This window comes from Salvelinus namaycush, chromosome 5 (assembly GCF_016432855.1).
Source record: "Salvelinus namaycush isolate Seneca chromosome 5, SaNama_1.0, whole genome shotgun sequence".
NCBI lineage: Eukaryota > Metazoa > Chordata > Actinopteri > Salmoniformes > Salmonidae > Salvelinus > Salvelinus namaycush.
In genome coordinates, this window is record NC_052311.1 from 42,930,520 (window position 1) to 42,948,980 (window position 18,461).

Consider the following 18,461-nt stretch of genomic DNA (forward strand, 5'->3'; position numbering starts at 1 on the left):
AGTGGCTTTGGGTCAAGATAGAATTGACAATGTGCGAGGGCCAGCCTTACAGGAGAACAGTGGATGTATCTCAACTGTCCTGAGTTGCCTCCTTTCCTTCATCCGTCCTAGGTTGAAGATACCCAGGTTACGACGACCTAATAATTCCATGAGGAGACTTATGAAAAATCAACAGATTAATGGGACAGATGCTGTCGCTAACTAGCATCCCTGATCCCTTCGTTTAGAATCCTACCTCATTTATGCAAAGACATATGGGATATTATAATTATTATGTCTTAAACTTTATCTCCAACCTAGCATCTGTACTAAACTTTAGGATGAGAAGGAGAAGAGAGATTGTCATAAAAGAGACCAGGAAATACACATGGGAGCCATGTGTTCTAATTGTGTCATTCAAATCCATTAACTGCGAGTTCCATTTGGCTTCTAGTGCAGATCAGAGCCATATATTTAGATATCAGAGCCATGTATTAAAATATAAATATATGGCACTGGTGCAGTTATACTTCCTGATAATGACAATCTCTTCTTCTCTATTTTATCCTAGGTCAGGTAATGCTTGTCAGGTCTACACTACATCATCCTAACCTAATGTGTTTTCGAATCTGTAATACGATACAGGAGAGCAAGCCACTTTACACTGTTGAGACATACCCATAGAAAATCCTACATTTACTGGAAGTATTAGAAGCTGCGGTGTGAGAGAGCCCAGACAGAGTCTGCTGTTGCTTTTTCATTTCCTCTGGGCATTTTAATGATCAATCAAGGTAATTGATTGGCTGAAGTCCACTCCAAAGTTAACTGCTGGCTGATTGAGTCCAACCAGCAGACACTGTAGCGCTCCGTAGTCTGTGTGTTTAAGGAAGGACACACAGTTAGGTATACACATGTAAAGTCACATCTGAAGTTTTACGCACACACAAAGTATCCCTCTCACAGCCACGCGCACATAAACACACTTTTTTTTAACGTAACCTTTATTTAACTAGGCAAGTCAGTTAAGAACAAATTCTTATTTACGACGGGCGATGCTGGGCCAATTGTGCGCCGCCCTATGGGACTCCCAATCACGGCCGGATGTGATGCAGCCTGGATTCGAACCAGGGACTGCAGTGACGCCTCTTGCAATGAGATGCAGTATCTTAGACCACCTCGCCACCTAGGTGTACAGCTGCTAGAATTCACAGCTCCCATCTGGTAGGAACCGAGCAAACTGTGAAACAGTAAAGCTCAATTACACTGACTGAAATTAACACGGCTATTTATAGAGGGGGAGAACGAGAGAGAGACGGAAAGGGGGAGAAAAAAAGTTGGGAAGAGGGAGGAAATGGGGTTAAAACGGAATAGGATCATTTCCCTGTCTCTCCATCCCCCTTTTCTCTCTCTCTCTGTGGGTTCCATGGGAGTTAATAGCTACCATTAACGTCATGCAGGATAGGGAGAGAGGGTTTTTAGAGAAAACAGAGGGAGGCTGAGGAGAGAGAAATAAAGCGAGCGAGCAAGAAAGAGACACGGACAGGATGAACGTGAAAAATGAAATTTGGAGCGTGTGATTGGGGGGGAGGGAGGGCAGACAATTCCAACAGGCAATTTTGACGGTGAAATAGAAGCTTTGGGCAAAATATACCGATATCAAATATGAATGCCCTATGTGTGTCTGTCTGATGTGTGTATGTGGCAGAGAAAATGAGGCTGAGAGACGGAGAGTGTGTGTAACCAAGCCGACTGATCACAAGGGTAGTTCCAGCGCTCTAATATATTAGTCTCTTTGGGGATAACCTAATTAAGGGTCTGACCTAACACAGATATCCCCCTTCTGTGAGTTAACATTTAGCTAGTGATGCAACCTCCAGTTGCACTTTGAAGTATGCCCAAAAAAACAGACTAAATGAATAGAGGGGGTTCAATTTATTACCAACAATTAATATCCTGATTTTATACATGTCTCAACTCAATCCTCAGCAGAAAAAAAATACAAACAAACAAAAAGTGTAACACAGAGTACACACATCAAATACACACATTCAGTTTCACTGCTTGTGGCTCTGCTTCTCCTGATAAAACAGACAGCAGCGAAGCTCTGCCCAGAGAAGATTATACTCTCTCTGTCCGTCTCTGTGTACATGTTAGAATGGGTTTGGGTCTGTGTATATACACAGTGCAGATAGTCCGTCTGTCTGGTTGTGTGTACACACCTATCAGAATGGGTGTCAGTCACTGCAAGTGTGTCTGTCTCACTCAGTGTCTGTATATACATATATATATACAGTGTGTGTGTGCATGGATGTGTGTGTAAATCTTAGTGTGTTGTCTGTGCATTGGTCACATTATCGGTCTATGAGTCTGTGTGGGTCTATGTGTCTGTCAACCTGTGTGTCAGTCCATCCATCTGACAGTGGATCAGTGGGGGTGTTCCGGGTCTCTCTGCATCTCTGCCTTCAGTTGGACTTGGACCAGATCTTCCCACTTCCACGGAGCCTGAGACAAAAAAACAAACAAAAAACAGACAACAGTTATTACATTACCCAAAAATGATGTCTCCAACAAGCGGCCGTTTCTTCTAAAGGCCGGGTATCTCTTCACGTTGCAGCAGATAAACGCCGGTCTCTAATAGACGTAGGCGGGTATCAAAGTGGAATTTCTCGTCAAGGCAGATTGCCGCTCTGCTCCGAGGTCATTTCACACACTGCACCTCGCGCTAGATCAGTGTTTCCCAAAACTCATCAGTAAGCTTTGATTATTTGAATCCGCGGTGTAGTGCTAGGGCCAAAAAACCTGAAGATTCACCCCTTGGGGGTCCCCAGGACCGAGAAACAATACGCTAGATGATTGATCATTGCATGTCAGTGTGGGGGGGAAAAAGTCCCCTAAATCACAAAATTATTTTTTACAAATATATGAATGACTGCGGCTGGTCTAGCGTGTAAGACCACCGCCTGCAGCACACATACACCAACCCAATGTGGCTATGAATCCCGACCCCACCCTCCATCTCCCCGTCTCTGTATCCCCACTCATTTCATGCAGTCTGAATAAAATCTACAGGTAGGAGCAGACCAGCATATTATATAACAGGTAGCGCATGTTCACAGTCCCCATTTCAAACGGCTTTTAAAGGCTTATCTCCAATACACGCCTGTCTTCAATAAACAGAAGAGGGGTATGAGGAAGCTGTCAGCTTGACGTTTCAACGTCAGTCATCTGTTCGCATCCTGTACAACAGGGGCAATACTACGATGCAGGCTAGATCTACTCCGGGTTTTATAAAGCTAGTCAGCTTCAGTTAGCTTCACATTCCAGCTCAGACCTTTATTCATTTTACGAAGGTGCAAGGTGGATATTGATCGTGCACCCGCCGCTTACTCGAGCTGAGTTTGTAACTGCGTGTTCAAGTCGAACGGCAAACTCTTTAATAAGACAGTGCTAAAACGTAAATCCATGGGCCAGTCAGTGTCACATTTTCATTTGTGCCGAAATCATAATGAAAAGTTATCTTGCAAATTCAGCAGGCTATGGTGGGAAATAGGCTGTTAGAAGTTCCGTCTTTCTTTTATTACGTATCGGAATGCCGTCTTTGGTGTGCTTGTCAAAGAACAAGCGCCTTTTACCCACTAACGTTACTATCGATAACATATTTTGATTAAGTCGTACAAATGTTTTACTGTGCGTGCTGTTTAAAATGCATCCTGTCATTACTAAATGTGTAATGTGCTAGGTATTTTAACATAAAAATATATATTTTTTTAAAACATTTGATTAATAAAATATTTAAATCATTCATCTTCCTCAAATGAAGGGGGTGACGACGCAATATTTACGGGGGGAGGCAATCTGATTTCATTGGTCCTTAACTCGCGGCTCAGACACTATATTCAAATAAAATGAGTTAGCCCTAGTCTGTCCCAGAGCAGGTTAGTTCTGAAGGATTCTTTGCTATAGAAATATAGCCACATTCGTGTCACCGGTTATCCCGAGTTGAACTCAGAGTTGACCAAAGTTACCTCGCTAATTTCTCAAACCAGATTCGTAGTATAGGGCGCTGGATAAATCAGTTAGCCAGCTAACTTGCCTAAATATTCTGGGGGGGAGACTGGCTAACTCATTGAACCTGCTTTGTATTATATGCCAATTTCCCAAATCAAGCAAATCAATTCCTGGCTGTTTTAGTTCAAATGTATGATAGTTGTAACACAACACCGTTATGAACAAGGTCTGTTAATGATGGCCTTTGTCGCCTTTGGTTCAACTCATTAAGCCACATATTATTGCAGGGATGTTTCAATTACAATGTTGGCAAACAAATTACTATATTACTGTACTACTCCTACCACGAGAAGGCGGTTTACAGTAAATACTGTGAATGCTTTTCATGTGAGGCAATCCAAATCTCCAGTTAAACTGTTTTCAGTGAATAAAGTCCAATGCCACCGAGAATCTTAAATAATTTCTACATTTTTCTTTCACTGCCAAAATGTCACCTAGTAAATGAATTATAATCACTCTTAACTGGAACAGAAAAACTCATGTAATAAAAAATTAACATTTCCTTTTAACACCTGAAGCTTTTTTTATTTATATATTTTTTATTAACTTCAGTGACATTTAAAAAAATCCAGGACAGATGAAGAATTAGTGTTGTAATTGGCCCAGAAGAGAGAGGGCCACAGGTACCACTGAGTACCGCTACAAAGCACAGCCTCTCAGGCTAATGAAGATACGCTATGCAGACACACACACACACACAGTCACTGTTCCCACTTCCACTGGCAGCTGGCGTTTAAATGGATGTTTGTTGTACAAACAACCAAAATATTACTGTGTTCGAGTTGAAGATGCTGCGAAATGACATGAAATGGAGTGGTTGCATAATCGATTCCGTGCCGTTTGAATTCGTCTGAAGCGATTGGAATGTTTTTGAAATACACACAAATGTTTCTTCTTGCCTCGGCTTGAACCACACCTCTGCCGTGACCCTGGAAGGACGAGGTCATAAGACACCTAGGACTGAAACAGGTATTACCTGGACGTATTTTTTTTTTTGCCGCAAAATGTTTAAAAAGTGGTTTCTGATGCTTTCCCTAAAGAACATGACCCTGAGGATAGCCCACCAACATCAAATGGTAACGCCTATCCCAAAAGAATAGACACACAAACAATGAAAATATGGGATTGACCTAAGGAACATCACCTTACTTACCCTTTGACCTTTGAACTCTTCTTGCCTGGTTGCCGTGGTTCCTGAGAGGAGGCGGGGTCTCGTGGCTCGGCCGGCTGGTCTGCATCCTGATTGGATGAGGCTCCAGCGGCGGCGGGGCCGGACGACGGAGAGGCGGAGCTGGCCTTTAGCGTTTTCTGGAGGTTTGACACCTGAGAGAGAAGGAAAGGTAAACTAATGAAGTTTAGGACAGAACAGAAGTGCCTGAATCAAACTAAGGCCGACTCGGAATGTACTGGGCTGTCTTGGATATTTTCTTCTCACAAGGTCCTTTCCAGCAGCTATGGTGGATGCATAACCAGGCCAGCCCAATACAGCTTGGCTTGGCACTGGTTTGGCTCAGTAGTGTGAAAAGCTTAAGGTGTTGTTATTATTTCTAATAAGAAGAGGTTGGAGAGTAACTTCTACCTCAAGCTGGAGAAGACTGACTCGGAGGACAGAAAAGCCACCTCTGGTCTACAGCCTAAATAAAGACACTGGACAGAGCTCTAAATTGGACACTGAATTAGGTCATTGAGTAATGAGTATAAGTTTTGCTTATGGCTTCACCTCTACCAGAGAGGAAGAGGAGAAGCGAGAGGGTTTACTCCAGCCAAAACCTGTCCACGAAAATAAGACAACGAAGTGAGGAATTTTTGTATTGAGATTAAGTGGTGTCAAATTTAGTCAACAAAACATTTAATTGCTAATTTGCTATTGTAATGGTTAAGTTGTTTACAAATGCAATGATATAAGTGGATGCACGTGCCATTTCAGCATGTGGCAAAACTACTTTATAACGGAGTTGTGCCTGTTGTTGATACGCGTATCTGCCCTCTCATTAGCTAGAATAAACCCACCTGATCTCACCTCCTCCTGCCTGCCTTCCATCTTTGAGGACATGTATTTCCATTGTTAGAGCTGTCACTTGACTATATTGTCAATATAATAGATGATCTTTGACGCTACCCAGAGAAAAGTGGCTACTGGTACTAACCTCTGTCTCCACCTGAACTTTGACCTTCAGCTGGCTCTCTCTGTATTGGTTGGCTCTGGTTACCTGCTCCTCGATCCCACACAGGACCGCCTCACATCCTGAACACCTGAGAGACAGATAATTATTTAGACACTGATATGACTGATCATACTATCTATTTTTATCCCATTCTATACATAATTTATTGCATCTATCATGTCCACTGTTTTTATTTTATTGTTTTACAATTTTAAATTTGTCTCATTTAGAAAGCGTATTGGTCATTATTATGCATCCACTGTAAGAAATGTGTTCTATAAATAAAGTTTAACCTCGTCCTATACACACACAAACACCTGGGTTGGAGTCAATTCCATTTCAATTCATGAAGTAAACTGAAATTGTACTTCCAATTCCATTTTTGGGGGGGGGGGGGGGGGGGTTCAGTTTACTTCCTGAATTGAAATGGAATTGACTCAAAACCCTGACACATGCACAGCTCTTTCACACACACATATCACTAACTAACCACTCCTGCAGTGTGTTTGCTATGTTGGGCAGCTCGTTGGGCCCCAGGTCTCGGCCCACGCTGCAGTCCACCTCCACCTGCTGGTTCCTCTGGTCCAGCTTGCCCTGAATGATGTCACAGTAGACCGCCTCAATCAGCAGGTCCTCCAGCTCCCGCACATTCTTCAGCTCCAGCTGCTGCAGGAGCAGGGAGTAGGGCAGGCACTGGGGGAAGAGGGAGACAGAGAATGTCAAATTCTATTATGTTGGGTCAATAGAAGTGAAAAGGCACAGGGAGAGAGAGAGAGAAAGATGTTGAATTTGAGATGCTCTTTATGATGTCAGTGAGGAGGGAGTCGAGTGAGGGTGGTGGGGACAGAGGGCAAGAAAGAATGAAAACACATGAAAACATGAAATGACCCCGGGAACCAATATAACATCGCTCAGAGATATAACGATATAACATTTTAATGGGTGAATCTTTGCGTTAAAGTGTGCCCATACAGACATTCAATGTGGCACACTTATACTATGACAATATACAAAAAATAAGACGGAAAGAGAAGGACGAGACGAGAAATGGGGGAGAGGGAGAAGGGAGAGTAATAGAGAAAGAGAGAAATGAATCAATAAATGATTTATTAGGGAGAGTGGAGAGAATGAGAGATGGGCATAAAGCAAGGTAGAAAGAGAGACGGGAGAGGGAGAAAAAATATGAAATGGGGTGGCGAGAGAGCCAATCTTAGAGTTAGATGAATAGACAACAGAGAGCAACGAATACATAAAGAGACAGCGAGCTCAACGAAGAAAGGACAGGATACTTAACACAGTATCTCAATGATTTAAATCTCAGCTGCTGTCATTCTCATCTATGTGATATCAATAAAGTTAGATCACATCACAGACAGACTCTTAATAAAGTCCTTCACAACACAGAGTCATTTACCTTGTTAATGTGTCAAAGTTACAAAGCAAGTTGTCTCGTAACCACACTTGAGCATATCATTCAAATCAAAGTTGAGCGAATGACTTGCTATTTTTGGTACTGAAGCTTGCTGAGTATTGTTAGGACTACAATTGTAGGTAGGCTATTAGAGTCCATGGAAATACGGCACAAAATTATTACTTGACCTGCAATTCTTTAATAACAAAATAAACAGAAAAACTAGACAAGGTAAGTCCAGAGAGCGTTACCTTCAGATTAAATGGCAAACGGATGATGGCTATCGTTATATTACATATCATTGTCAACTATTTCCATAATTATAATGTGAGTGACCCACATTGAGCATACTAAAGCTAGCAGAGTAAGGAATTTAAAACCAGATGAATGGGTGGTACTCTACCTTGAGATTGGATGCCAGACTGATGATGGAGAGGTGACGGAGTTTGTTCCTCTGGGCTGGGGTCAACTCTGGGAGAGAGGCTGCCCTCTCTGAAAGAATAGCATACCACAAACAGACAAGGAAAAGAAACAGACAGCGAGAGAGCAACAGAAAGGGACACATCATAACAGGGACCTTTCATAACAGGGACACGTCATTACAAACACAGGGTTACAGGCTCTGTCCAGGCAAACTGCTGCTGCCTTTTAAATTCCACAAGGGAATACAACGAAAAAGTCATTTGAGTGTGTGTGTGCCTGCATATGTGGTTGCTTTAAAACAAAAAAATTGAGTATTGACAGTTTTTCCTCTGTGCTCCATTTTGCAATTCTAAAAAGCACTATGAAAGTGAATAAGATGTGTTGACATAACAAGATTTGGATTTCTCTCTTCCGTTTTGCTCGTCTCTTATTAAGTCTTGTTACTAAATGTGTTGCTAAAGAATGACAAGTCCTTTACATATTCGTGTATTTCAAAGGATATTCAGGATTTCATTTGGCAGTTTGTGACAATGCAACCAATTACAACCAATATGAATGTCTAACAAAATGCCTGAGAGTAGTCTGTCCCTGGTTGAGTTCCAATAATCTCTCCTTCCTCCTGAAGTGTCACTATTCCCACAAATGTAAAAGCATTGGATTGGTGTTGGCAGGCTAGAGCAATGGAAGTCAACTGTTTCAACAGGGACCCCATTTTTTCCAACCAGAATTTCTGGGGAACCCATTTTTTCACCAGGAATGCTAGAGGGAGTTTCCATATACCCGTTATTTAATTCCAAATCCACAAAGGAAAGTGAACAAGTGCATACTTCTAGAGAAAGGAGAGGTTATTGGGGACGCAACCTCTGCCGTGCCAAACATTGTCACTTGGCTCCTCGTATAGGATCAAAATAAAGTATTGTGGTTGACTCTGTAAATTACAGGGGGCTGTGACAACCTACAACAGTGATGAGAAGCCTGGCCTGCAGGGCCGATTGGCAGGGAGAGAAATACTGCTAATAATAAAACAGCTCCAGGGATATTAGATGACTTCTTTACACAGCAGCGCTGCCTGCCACTATCATACCTTTATAGTCACAGTAGGTTCCATAGGCGAAGAGGTTGAGTAGCTGAAACACTGGTGCGTGCGGGCCTGTCTCCAGCTTGGGGTAGAGTAGACGGGGGGTGGGGGGGGGGGGGGGGGGGGCAGATAGAGGGGGCTTGTTATGGTCTTTAGCTATACCACCTCCAGTGAGAGCTGTGCCTTGAGAATGGCTGTGACGGTGTGCTTGTTTGTGGGTGTGCTTACATGTGAGTGTGTGTGTTACCTCTCTGACGTTGGGCAACTCAAGGATGTCTGAGAACACGTAGAGGCCTGGTGTCTCCAGCAGAGAACTTATGGCCTGGGCCAACGCCGGGCCGGAGAGAGAGAGGAGCTGCTCTACCTCCATCTGAGAGAGAGAGAGAGCGAGAGAGAGAGCGACAGAGAGTGAGAGAGAGTGTGCAGGTGAGAGTATGAGCTAAAAAGACAGAAGGCAAACAGAAGTGAGTAGGAGAAAGACAAAATGAGGATAAGAGAAGTAATAACAGATAATGCAAGAGCGTGAGAGAAAGGGGGAAGAGAGGAAAGGAAAAAAAGAGACAGAATGTCTTGAATAAAATAGTTGGCTTTCAATGAAGAGTTAATACTGCATATCTTACATTTGAGAGGCTGAACAGCTTTTTTTTAATAGCAAGACAACTTTAATACTTTATTAATGTATGCCTGTAGCTCTGTCTAACCAAAACAATCATATGAATAGCCCTTGTGGCAAGACTCCAAGTCAGTAATTCAATTTTCACTCTCATAAACTGATGTGTAGGCAAGTGTTTTGAAAATCACCCTTCTGGTCAAAGCTAGTCAGAGACACAGATTATTCTTTTACATAATTAAATGGGAATTTGCTTAATATGAAATTGGCCCTACTAAAAGCACTGAGAATGTATTATTTGAGATCTAACCTATTTGTATTTGATATGCTGTGCTATTTGGTGAGAATAATAGGAAGACACAGCAGTACTTACAAATAGCCTAGCTAGCTACATTGTAATAACCTTCCTAGGCTGGGCACTAGGACACTCCATGCCATTGTCAGATAATCATGACTTTGGACACTTGGCTACTATTTCACAATGTAACTATTTAGGTAGCCAATCAACGTTACCCTCAACTAGTCGGCTACTATAGGCTAACCTGGGCACATTCAGTAGGGCACAATGCTGTGTAAAATATTGACTGACATGGTAAAATAAGGAATCATGTCAGATCAATTCTATCTGCATCGTTCGACCTACTAAACTTGGCCCTAGTGTGGAGTGTTTTGAGTCAAGCTTATTCAATGCTGAGTCCCAGGGCAGGGACCGATTTTCTGACTAATACTAATGTTAGCTAACGTCACAGTCATGAACAACCGATTGCATGCTAGCTTAGAAGCGAGCTAACGTTAGTTCACTAGCTCTTTATGGCAAATTTTCAAGAGAAATGCTACTTAAAAACGGGCCCAAAGGAGCACAAACTAAACAGATTGCTAAAGTTTGACCAAATGCTGTAGCAAAACTAGCACATAAGAGCTAGCTTACTACAGTATGACTATGAGGAGTCATGCTAGCTGCTGCTAAAGTTACCACTACATGACTGTAAAGCGGTAACGTTAGGCCTCTTTCCTGTTTTTCGGTTATCTACCCACTCAACTCTAACGTAGCTAAGTGGTGCAAGGGCAACCGTGCGATTACCTTTATTTAAAAAACTAGTTTACAAATATGTTCAAAGAAAATAAAAGCAACAAATAACCTTATTGGTAAGCAAACTCAAGTTGATAGCCTGTCCCCCGAATCGCTCAGTTCCGCGGTCAGCGCACGTTTGACAACAAAGGAGAACATCACTGCTCATTGGACGAAACGTGAAAAGGAGGAGGGGAGTGTTTGTCTTGACTGACAATGGACTGAGCGGACCAGATGGTTGCTTTTAAAATAGTGCCATCTTGTGGCAAAATATTATCTTCTCGATGTGGATTATCGGCGATTGACATCGAACGTTATTGTGCATTACCGCCACCTACTGTACTGGAGTGTGGGCCAGAGATAGGGAGAAACTAAATAGATAACCAATTATTTGAGACTATATCTAATGACGTTCTACTCAATATACTATTTAAACTAATCCCCTTTTCCTTCACACTAGATCTCAGCCTCTCTCATTCCCTCTGATACTACCCACACTGTAGCAATACATGCTCCACGGTCTCTGTTTCCTGGCAATAATCACATTTTCCTGTTGAATGCTTTCCTATCACATTTAAGGTCTTATTCAACCGGCTGTGTCCCACCCTTAATATTGTAAAAAAATTGCCTCCTCTCTCCTGTCCCTTCCTGCCGTCCTCCCCTCCCTGACTTTCCTCTGTACTTGAAATAAATGCCTGCCCTTAGTATCTCTATTCCACTGCTCCTGCCATCTCTGCACCATCACTGTCCATATCAGGCTTTTTGCCTATGCTTTGCTCATTAAAACTACAACATCAACATCCCAACTACAAGTGTTTGTTTAGCCAGTACATCAACTGCCTCGTTCCCTTCCACCGCCACATGGGCTGGGACCCAAGTAAGTCGTATCTGTTTACCCATTTTTCTAATCCTGCCATGGGTTTGTTGTACCTCATAAAGCAGGTCTTGTCTAGTCTCTCCAACACTTCTAGATCAACTACTGGAGACGGGAGTAGCCATGGTGGATTTACAGGAACAGCTAACGTTGGACTAAACTCCCTTCTGTACAGTCCCATCTCCTTTGCCTGGTTATTGCCCACCCAAAGCTCGTGTTCTGTATTCGCTCATGTTCCCAGCATGCCTGTGAAATCCCTTTCGCAGGATGAGACACCCCATGTCCCTGTAGGCTGACCCAATAATTTATTGCCAGCTGCGGTCTCCTAATCTGCAATGGCATATCCCCCATCTCCACCTGTAGTGCAGCCACTGGGGAGGTCCGAAACGCCCCAATACATATTCTGAGTCCTCACCCCTGTATGACATCTATCCTTTCCAATGAGGTCTGGGCTGCCGAACCATACACTATACTCAAATCAAATTTATTGGTCACATACACATACACGTGTTTAGCAGATGTAGCGGGTGTAGCGAAATGCTTGTGCTTCTAGCTCCGACAGTGCAGTAATATCTAACAAGTGATATCTAACAGTTTCACAACATCTACCCAAAATACACGTACATCTAAGTAAGGAATGGATTAAGAATATATACATATACGTCAGAGCGGCATTGGACTAAGATACAGTGATATAGTATAGAATACAGCATATACATATGAGATGACTAACGCAAGATAGGGAGACATTATTAAAGTGGCTAGTGTTTAATTTCCTTGAAGTGGCCAGTCAATCCTAGTCTATGTCTATAGGCAGCAGCCTCTGATGTGCAGGAAATGGCTGTTTAACAGTCAGTGGTGTAGTATAGAATACAATAGGGTATATACATATGAAATGGGTGATGCAATATGTAAACAGAATTAAAAAGTAACTAAGATACCGTAGAATAGTGTGGAGTGCAGTTTAAACATATGAGATGAGAAATGCTAGATACGGAACATTATTAAAGTGGCCAGTGATCCATTTCTAAAAGTGGCCAGTGATTCCTAATTTATGTCTATAGGCAGCCGCCTCTGATGTGCTAGTGATGGCTGTTTAGCAGTCTGATGGCCTTGAGATGGAAGCTGTTTTTCAGTCTCCCTGTCCCAGTTTTGATGCACCTGTACTGACCTTACCTTCTGGATGATAGCGGGGTGAACAGGCAGTAGCTCGGGTGGTTGATGTCCTTGATGATCTTTTTGGCCTTCCTATGGCATCGGGTGCTGTAGGTGTCGAGGAGGGCGGGAACACCAGTCTTAACTTCAACAGTGAAGAGGCGACTCCGGGATGCTGGCCTTCCTGGCAGAGTTCCTCTCTCCAGTGTTTGTGTTCTTTTGCCCATCTTAATCTTTTATTTTCATTGGCCAGTCTGAGATATGTCTTTTTCTTTGCAACTCTGCCTAGAAGGCCAGTATCCCGGAGTCACCTCTTCACTGTTGATGTTGAGACTGGTGTTTTGCGGGTACTATTTAATGAAGCTGCCAGTTGAGGACTTGTGAGGCGTCTGTTTCTCAAACTAGACACCCTAATGTACTTGTCCTCTTGCTCAGGTGTGCACCGGGTCCTCCCACTCCTCTTTCTATTCTGGTTAGAGCCAGTTTGCGCTGTTCTGTGAAGGGAGTAGTGTACAGCCTAGTACAAGATCTTCACTTTCTTGGCAATTTCTCACATGGAATAGCCTTCATTTCTCATAACAAGAATAGACTGACAAGTTTCCGAAGAAAGTTCCTTGTTTCTGGCCATTTGGAGCCTGTAATCGAAACAACAAATGCTGATGCCCCAGATATTCAACTAGTCTAACGGCCAGTTTTATTGCTTCTTTAATCAGCACAACAGTTTTCAGCTGTGCTAACATAATTGCAAAAGGATTTTCTAATGATCAATTAGCCTTTTAAAATGATGAACTTGGATTAGCTAACACAACGTGCCATTTGAACACAGGAGTGATGGTTGCTGATAATGGGCCTCTTTACGATAATGGGCCTCTGTATGTAGATATTCCATTAAAAATATGCCTTTTCCAGCTACAATAGTAATTTACAACATTAACAATGTCTACACTGTATTTCTGATTCCTCAATGAGGAATGCCCTGCCCCCACTCCTTCCCCATCAGACTGCGCATCACATTTTGCACCTTCTTACACTTTCACACCACTCTCTCAATGTGTTCTGCCCAGGTTGAGTCAAGTGTCAAAGTATACCCCAAGGACCCTGAAGGCCCCCACCCTCTCCAAGTTTCTCCCATATAACCTCAAGCATACCTTGTCTCCCACCTTCCTCCTAGCAAAATTAAACACTGTCTGAGTTTTCTCTACAGAGAACCTGAATCACCACAATTAAAACGTATTCAGGATCGGTGGGTCCCCTGCGGGACGGTTGGGCTAACATAGGCTAATGCGATTAGCATGAGGTTGTAAGTAACAAGAAAATTTCCCAGGACATATACATATCTGATATTGGCAGAAAGCTTAAATTCTTGTTAATCTAACTGCAGTACAGGAGTGCCAAGTCCAGGAAAAAAGGCTTCTCAACAGTTTTTACCACCAAGCCATAAGACTCCTGAACAGGTAACCAAATGGTTACCCGGACTATTTGCATTGTGTGCCCCCCCCCCCCCCCCCCCCCCCCCCCCCCGACCCCTCTTTTACGCTGCTGCTACTCTCTGTTTATCATATATGCATAGTCACTTTAACTATACGTTCATGTACATACTACCTAAATTGGCCCGACCAACCAGTGCTCCCGCACATTGGCTAACCGGGCTATCTGCATTTTGATTTGATTTGCACTGTCCAATTTACAGTAGCTATTACAGTAAAATAATGCCATGCTATTGTTTGAGGAGAGTGCACAGTTTTGAACATGAAAAGTTATTCATATACAAATTAGGCACATTTGTGCAGTCTTGATACAACATTTTGAACAGAAATACAATGGTTCATTGGATCAGTCTAAAACTTTGCACATACACTGCTGCCATCTAGTGGCCAAAATCTCAATTGCACTTGGGCTGGAATAATACATTATGGCCTTTCTCTTGCATTTCAAAGATGATGGTACAACAAAAAAAATTAAACGGTTGTTTTTTTCTTTGTATTATCTTTTACTAGATCTAATGTGTTGTATTCTCCTACATTCCTTTCACATTTCCACAAACTTCAAAGTGTTTCCTTTCAAATGGTACCAAGAATATGCATATCCTTGCTACAGGCAGTTAGATTTGGCTATGTCGTTTTAGGCGAAAATTGGGGAAAAAGGGTCCGATCCTACGGCCACCACTCTACCTCATCAATTGCTTCCTGTACCTTCCTGACTGTGTATGGCACATTTCTTCCCATCTTTCATAAGGCCCCATCATCTCTAAATAACGACCTACCATTATCCGGCCGTACCGGAGAGTAAACATCATTGATTTTGATTGAGAACAACAGAGGACTACTCACGCTCCCCTGCGGTGTATCGTTATCCACCAGGTAGCTGCCTGATAGAGACTTCCTCACGCTCACCAAACAGGAATTCCTTTATCCAGTTGTACGTTCTTCCTCCTCCCCCAATAATATCAATTTCTATTAACAACCCCTGCAACTACAACAGTCTCCTTGTTCACCTGAGCCTTCCTGACCTCTGCTACTAAGCAGAGCACTGGGTCCATATTTCCCCTACTCTTCCTGAACCCACTCTAATGTGGCGATAATAGCCCCCTGATCTCCAGGAAGTAAGTTAGCCTCTCCGTAATTAAACGTTCCATAATCTTACATACATGTGATGTATGTAGTTGGCCGATAGTTTGTTGGCCTAGTTGGGTCCTTCCCTGGCTTCCTGATTGGTACCACTACTGCTTCCTTCCAGCTGCCTGGTAGTTTCCCTTCCTCCCACCCTCTGTTGTACAACACCAAGGCAAAATATTATGTAAGAAACAATGTTGTCTTAAAGAAATTAAAATACGATTTCTGGATTAGAAATACCAATTAAAAACATACTTTCAGCAAATAAATGTGTTTAAATGTGTAAAAAATTAAAACATGAAAACCCATTCCTTTTTCAGGCTACATCATTGAGCAATAAAACAATGGATGAGCAAAGACACAGGAGAAACCAACAGACGTTCGCCAAAGTCAATAAAAAAATAATATATTCCAGTAAAATGAAAATGAAAAAACCCAGACACAAACCAGAAAGAGACATCAGAGGAAGAGTAATTCATTTGAAAATACAGTTTTATTGACTCTCAGGAATTAATTTTCATGGTTAGTGCAGCAACACAGAATATTTTGGAGATTTATGTACAGGTCACACACGTTAAAAAAAAGCACTCAGATTGCTCAAAAGTATCACAGCAATCAGTTTGGCAAGCAGCAGAGTTGATTAGAGCTGATTAGAACTGATTTACTAAATTGAGTGCATTCATTGAAATTCTCCTTGCAGAAGGTGCCAGATTTGCTAAATGTTTGCATCTATTATTTTGAGTAGGGAATGAACATTTCATGAAACTAGCTATACCACAAAACTATCTTTATCTCCTCTTGTCATTCTATATCTTTGCCCTTCTCATAACCTTTCCTGTCCCGTTTTGTTTTATGGTTTCTGAAAAATACAAAGTAATATGCACACTTGGCAGTGTAGTTGAGTAAATCTGACCCATAACCTAGTTTAGTTTCCAGTTCTGACGTTTCCAGTAAGAATAATCATTTCACTTTTATAGCGCTTTTCATTGCACTAAAACATCTCAAATCGCTTGAAAGACATAAAAAGGATAAGCTATTTAAGAAAACATTTCCATCATTCATGAATGCATGGACGGTAGATCTAGATAATTGGGAAATTCATGGCTTAGTTGAAGTCCTGTGATTCAGTCCAGCCGGATGGCATCCATCTGACAAATGCGTTTGTAGATGTGGTCACACGGTACGTCAAACCAGGTCTGCGAATGGCTGTCCAGGGTGGCACAGTCCTCCCATGTGATCCTCCTGACTGATGATTGTCAGGCTCAGAGCTATACTCATTCCAATACCTGAAAGAGAGACAGAGAGAGAGGGAAGGAGAGAGAGAGATAGAGAGAGAGACAGAGAGACAGAGAGACAGAAGGGTAGAGGCAGAGAAAGAGAGAGAGGGTAGGGGAGAGGGAGAGAAGTAGAAAGGCCAAAAACAAAAGGAGGGAGGCAGTTAGGGAAAGGGGTAGAAAAAGAGGAAACAAGAGAAAAGAATGAAAGAAGAGGAAGAAGGAAAATACAAATTGAGAAAGGGAGCAAGGGAACGAGACAGTGTAGAAAAGTAACTATTTGCCTCCTCTCATTATAACACATGTGATATTGGATTATTTAAAATGGGATTCACATACTTATTTGTCAGTGTTGTGTTGTCCACCCATCTCCAATCCCCTTCCTTCTCTATATCTGATAGGCCAATCCAGAAGTGGTAGTCAAACCCGCCAATCCTCCGGGCCTCTTTTTCCAGAGCGTCCTTACAAGCAAACAGTTATGGTTACAACGAGGGGAATACACATACACAAATACACACACACATACACTATCTTACATGCTGTTCTTTGCTGTGCAGGATGGTAAGGTGGCTGCCCAGGGATGTACAACTGTCTCTGCTGCTCGGCCAGTCCATCTTGTCATTACTGAAGGAGTAACATTTCTCATCTACATGAATCCAGTCCTCAGGACACTCCCTACACTTCCTTACTGTGAGGAGAGGAGAGGAGAAAGACAAGAGGAGGAGAACAGGAATAGAGAGGTAAAAGAGATGAAGAGGGGAAGATGAAAAGGACAAAGAGAGACAGATGAGTGAATATGCATGGGTCATTAATGTCTTATGAATACTGTACGGTGTACACTTTAAAGTAAAACGGTAAATTATACGTTCATTTTGGGGTATTATCACAGTATGATACTGTGAAACGTTTTACTGCAGCATACTGTAAATTGTGATGCATTGTGGGAACATTTTGTGGGCGGGGAAAGAATTGCTCTATTTTGAATGGTACTCGCATTTCTGTCCCACAGAATACAGTATTGTACTGTATTCTTGGAGCACCAAAAACCTTTTGACCACTAGTAGGTGCATGGCATTGTTGTTTCTGGCTCTATTTCTGTTTCACCCTTTAGTGAGAGTGCTGTACCAACTTAACTGTAGTAGTAGTAGTAGTGCCGCATCAATTTAAAATCTAGAGTTGACAAATGCCTGTTAGTAACTGTTAACTTCATGGCAACCCCTTTACAGTGTACCATTTCTTATGTGAAATAATGTAATAGTGAATGACAGTTGTCTAAAGTATCTATCCACTCTGATAACACTTAGCCCCCTTTACCTGTCTTTGAGCAGCTCTGGGCCAGTTTGGAGTAGTCATCACAGAGATAGACATAATGTCCTCGAACTGAGTTCAGCTTCAGGGTCAGAGCTGCTGTCTCCAGGGGAACACTAGGTAACGGCCTGCTAAACACTGAGAGAGAGAGAGAGAGAGAGAGAGAGAGAGAGAGAGAGAGAGAGAGAGAGAGAGAGAGAGAGAGAGAGATTGAGAAAGAGAATGAAAAAGCAGAATAGAGACCAAATTGAGAGGTCAGATTGGGACAAATTGGTGTTTCTTTAAAAATTGTGAATGCTTTCAGTCCTGACCCCTCCTGTCTCAGCCTCCAGTATTTATGCTGCAGTAGTTTAGGTGTCGGGGGGCTCGGGTCAGTTTGTTATATATGACCCCTCCTGTCTCAGCCTCCAGTATTTATGCTGCAGTAGTTTAGGT

The 18,461-nt window shown here is 42.4% G+C and overlaps 2 protein-coding genes across 3 annotated transcripts; both read right to left on the minus strand.

Annotated features, from left to right (window-relative positions):
• Window positions 1-1,892: 1,892 nt before the first annotated feature.
• LOC120048287 (COP9 signalosome complex subunit 7a-like) lies at window positions 1,893-10,972 on the minus strand. 2 transcript variants are annotated; one of them, XM_038994140.1, is made up of 8 exons: window positions 10,874-10,972; window positions 9,372-9,494; window positions 9,131-9,206; window positions 8,027-8,115; window positions 6,703-6,905; window positions 6,195-6,300; window positions 5,201-5,370; window positions 1,893-2,481 (listed from the first exon to the last, which is right to left on the minus strand). In XM_038994140.1, the coding sequence occupies exons 1-8, from the start codon at window positions 10,970-10,972 to the stop codon at window positions 2,442-2,444; spliced, it is 906 nt and encodes a 301-aa protein (XP_038850068.1). In that variant the 3' UTR covers window positions 1,893-2,441. The 2 variants fall into 2 exon arrangements, with proteins under 2 accessions (XP_038850068.1, XP_038850067.1); XM_038994139.1 differs by having other exon boundaries at window positions 9,372-9,563.
• A 4,946-nt stretch (window positions 10,973-15,918) lies between these two features.
• Window positions 15,919-18,142, minus strand: LOC120048288 (CD209 antigen-like protein E). Its single transcript, XM_038994141.1, has 4 exons — window positions 18,033-18,142; window positions 17,255-17,406; window positions 17,058-17,179; window positions 15,919-16,730 (listed from the first exon to the last, which is right to left on the minus strand). Exons 2-4 carry the CDS (start codon window positions 17,330-17,332, stop codon window positions 16,550-16,552), a joined length of 381 nt encoding a protein of 126 aa, XP_038850069.1. The 5' UTR covers window positions 17,333-17,406; window positions 18,033-18,142; the 3' UTR covers window positions 15,919-16,549.
• Window positions 18,143-18,461: the final 319 nt, after the last annotated feature.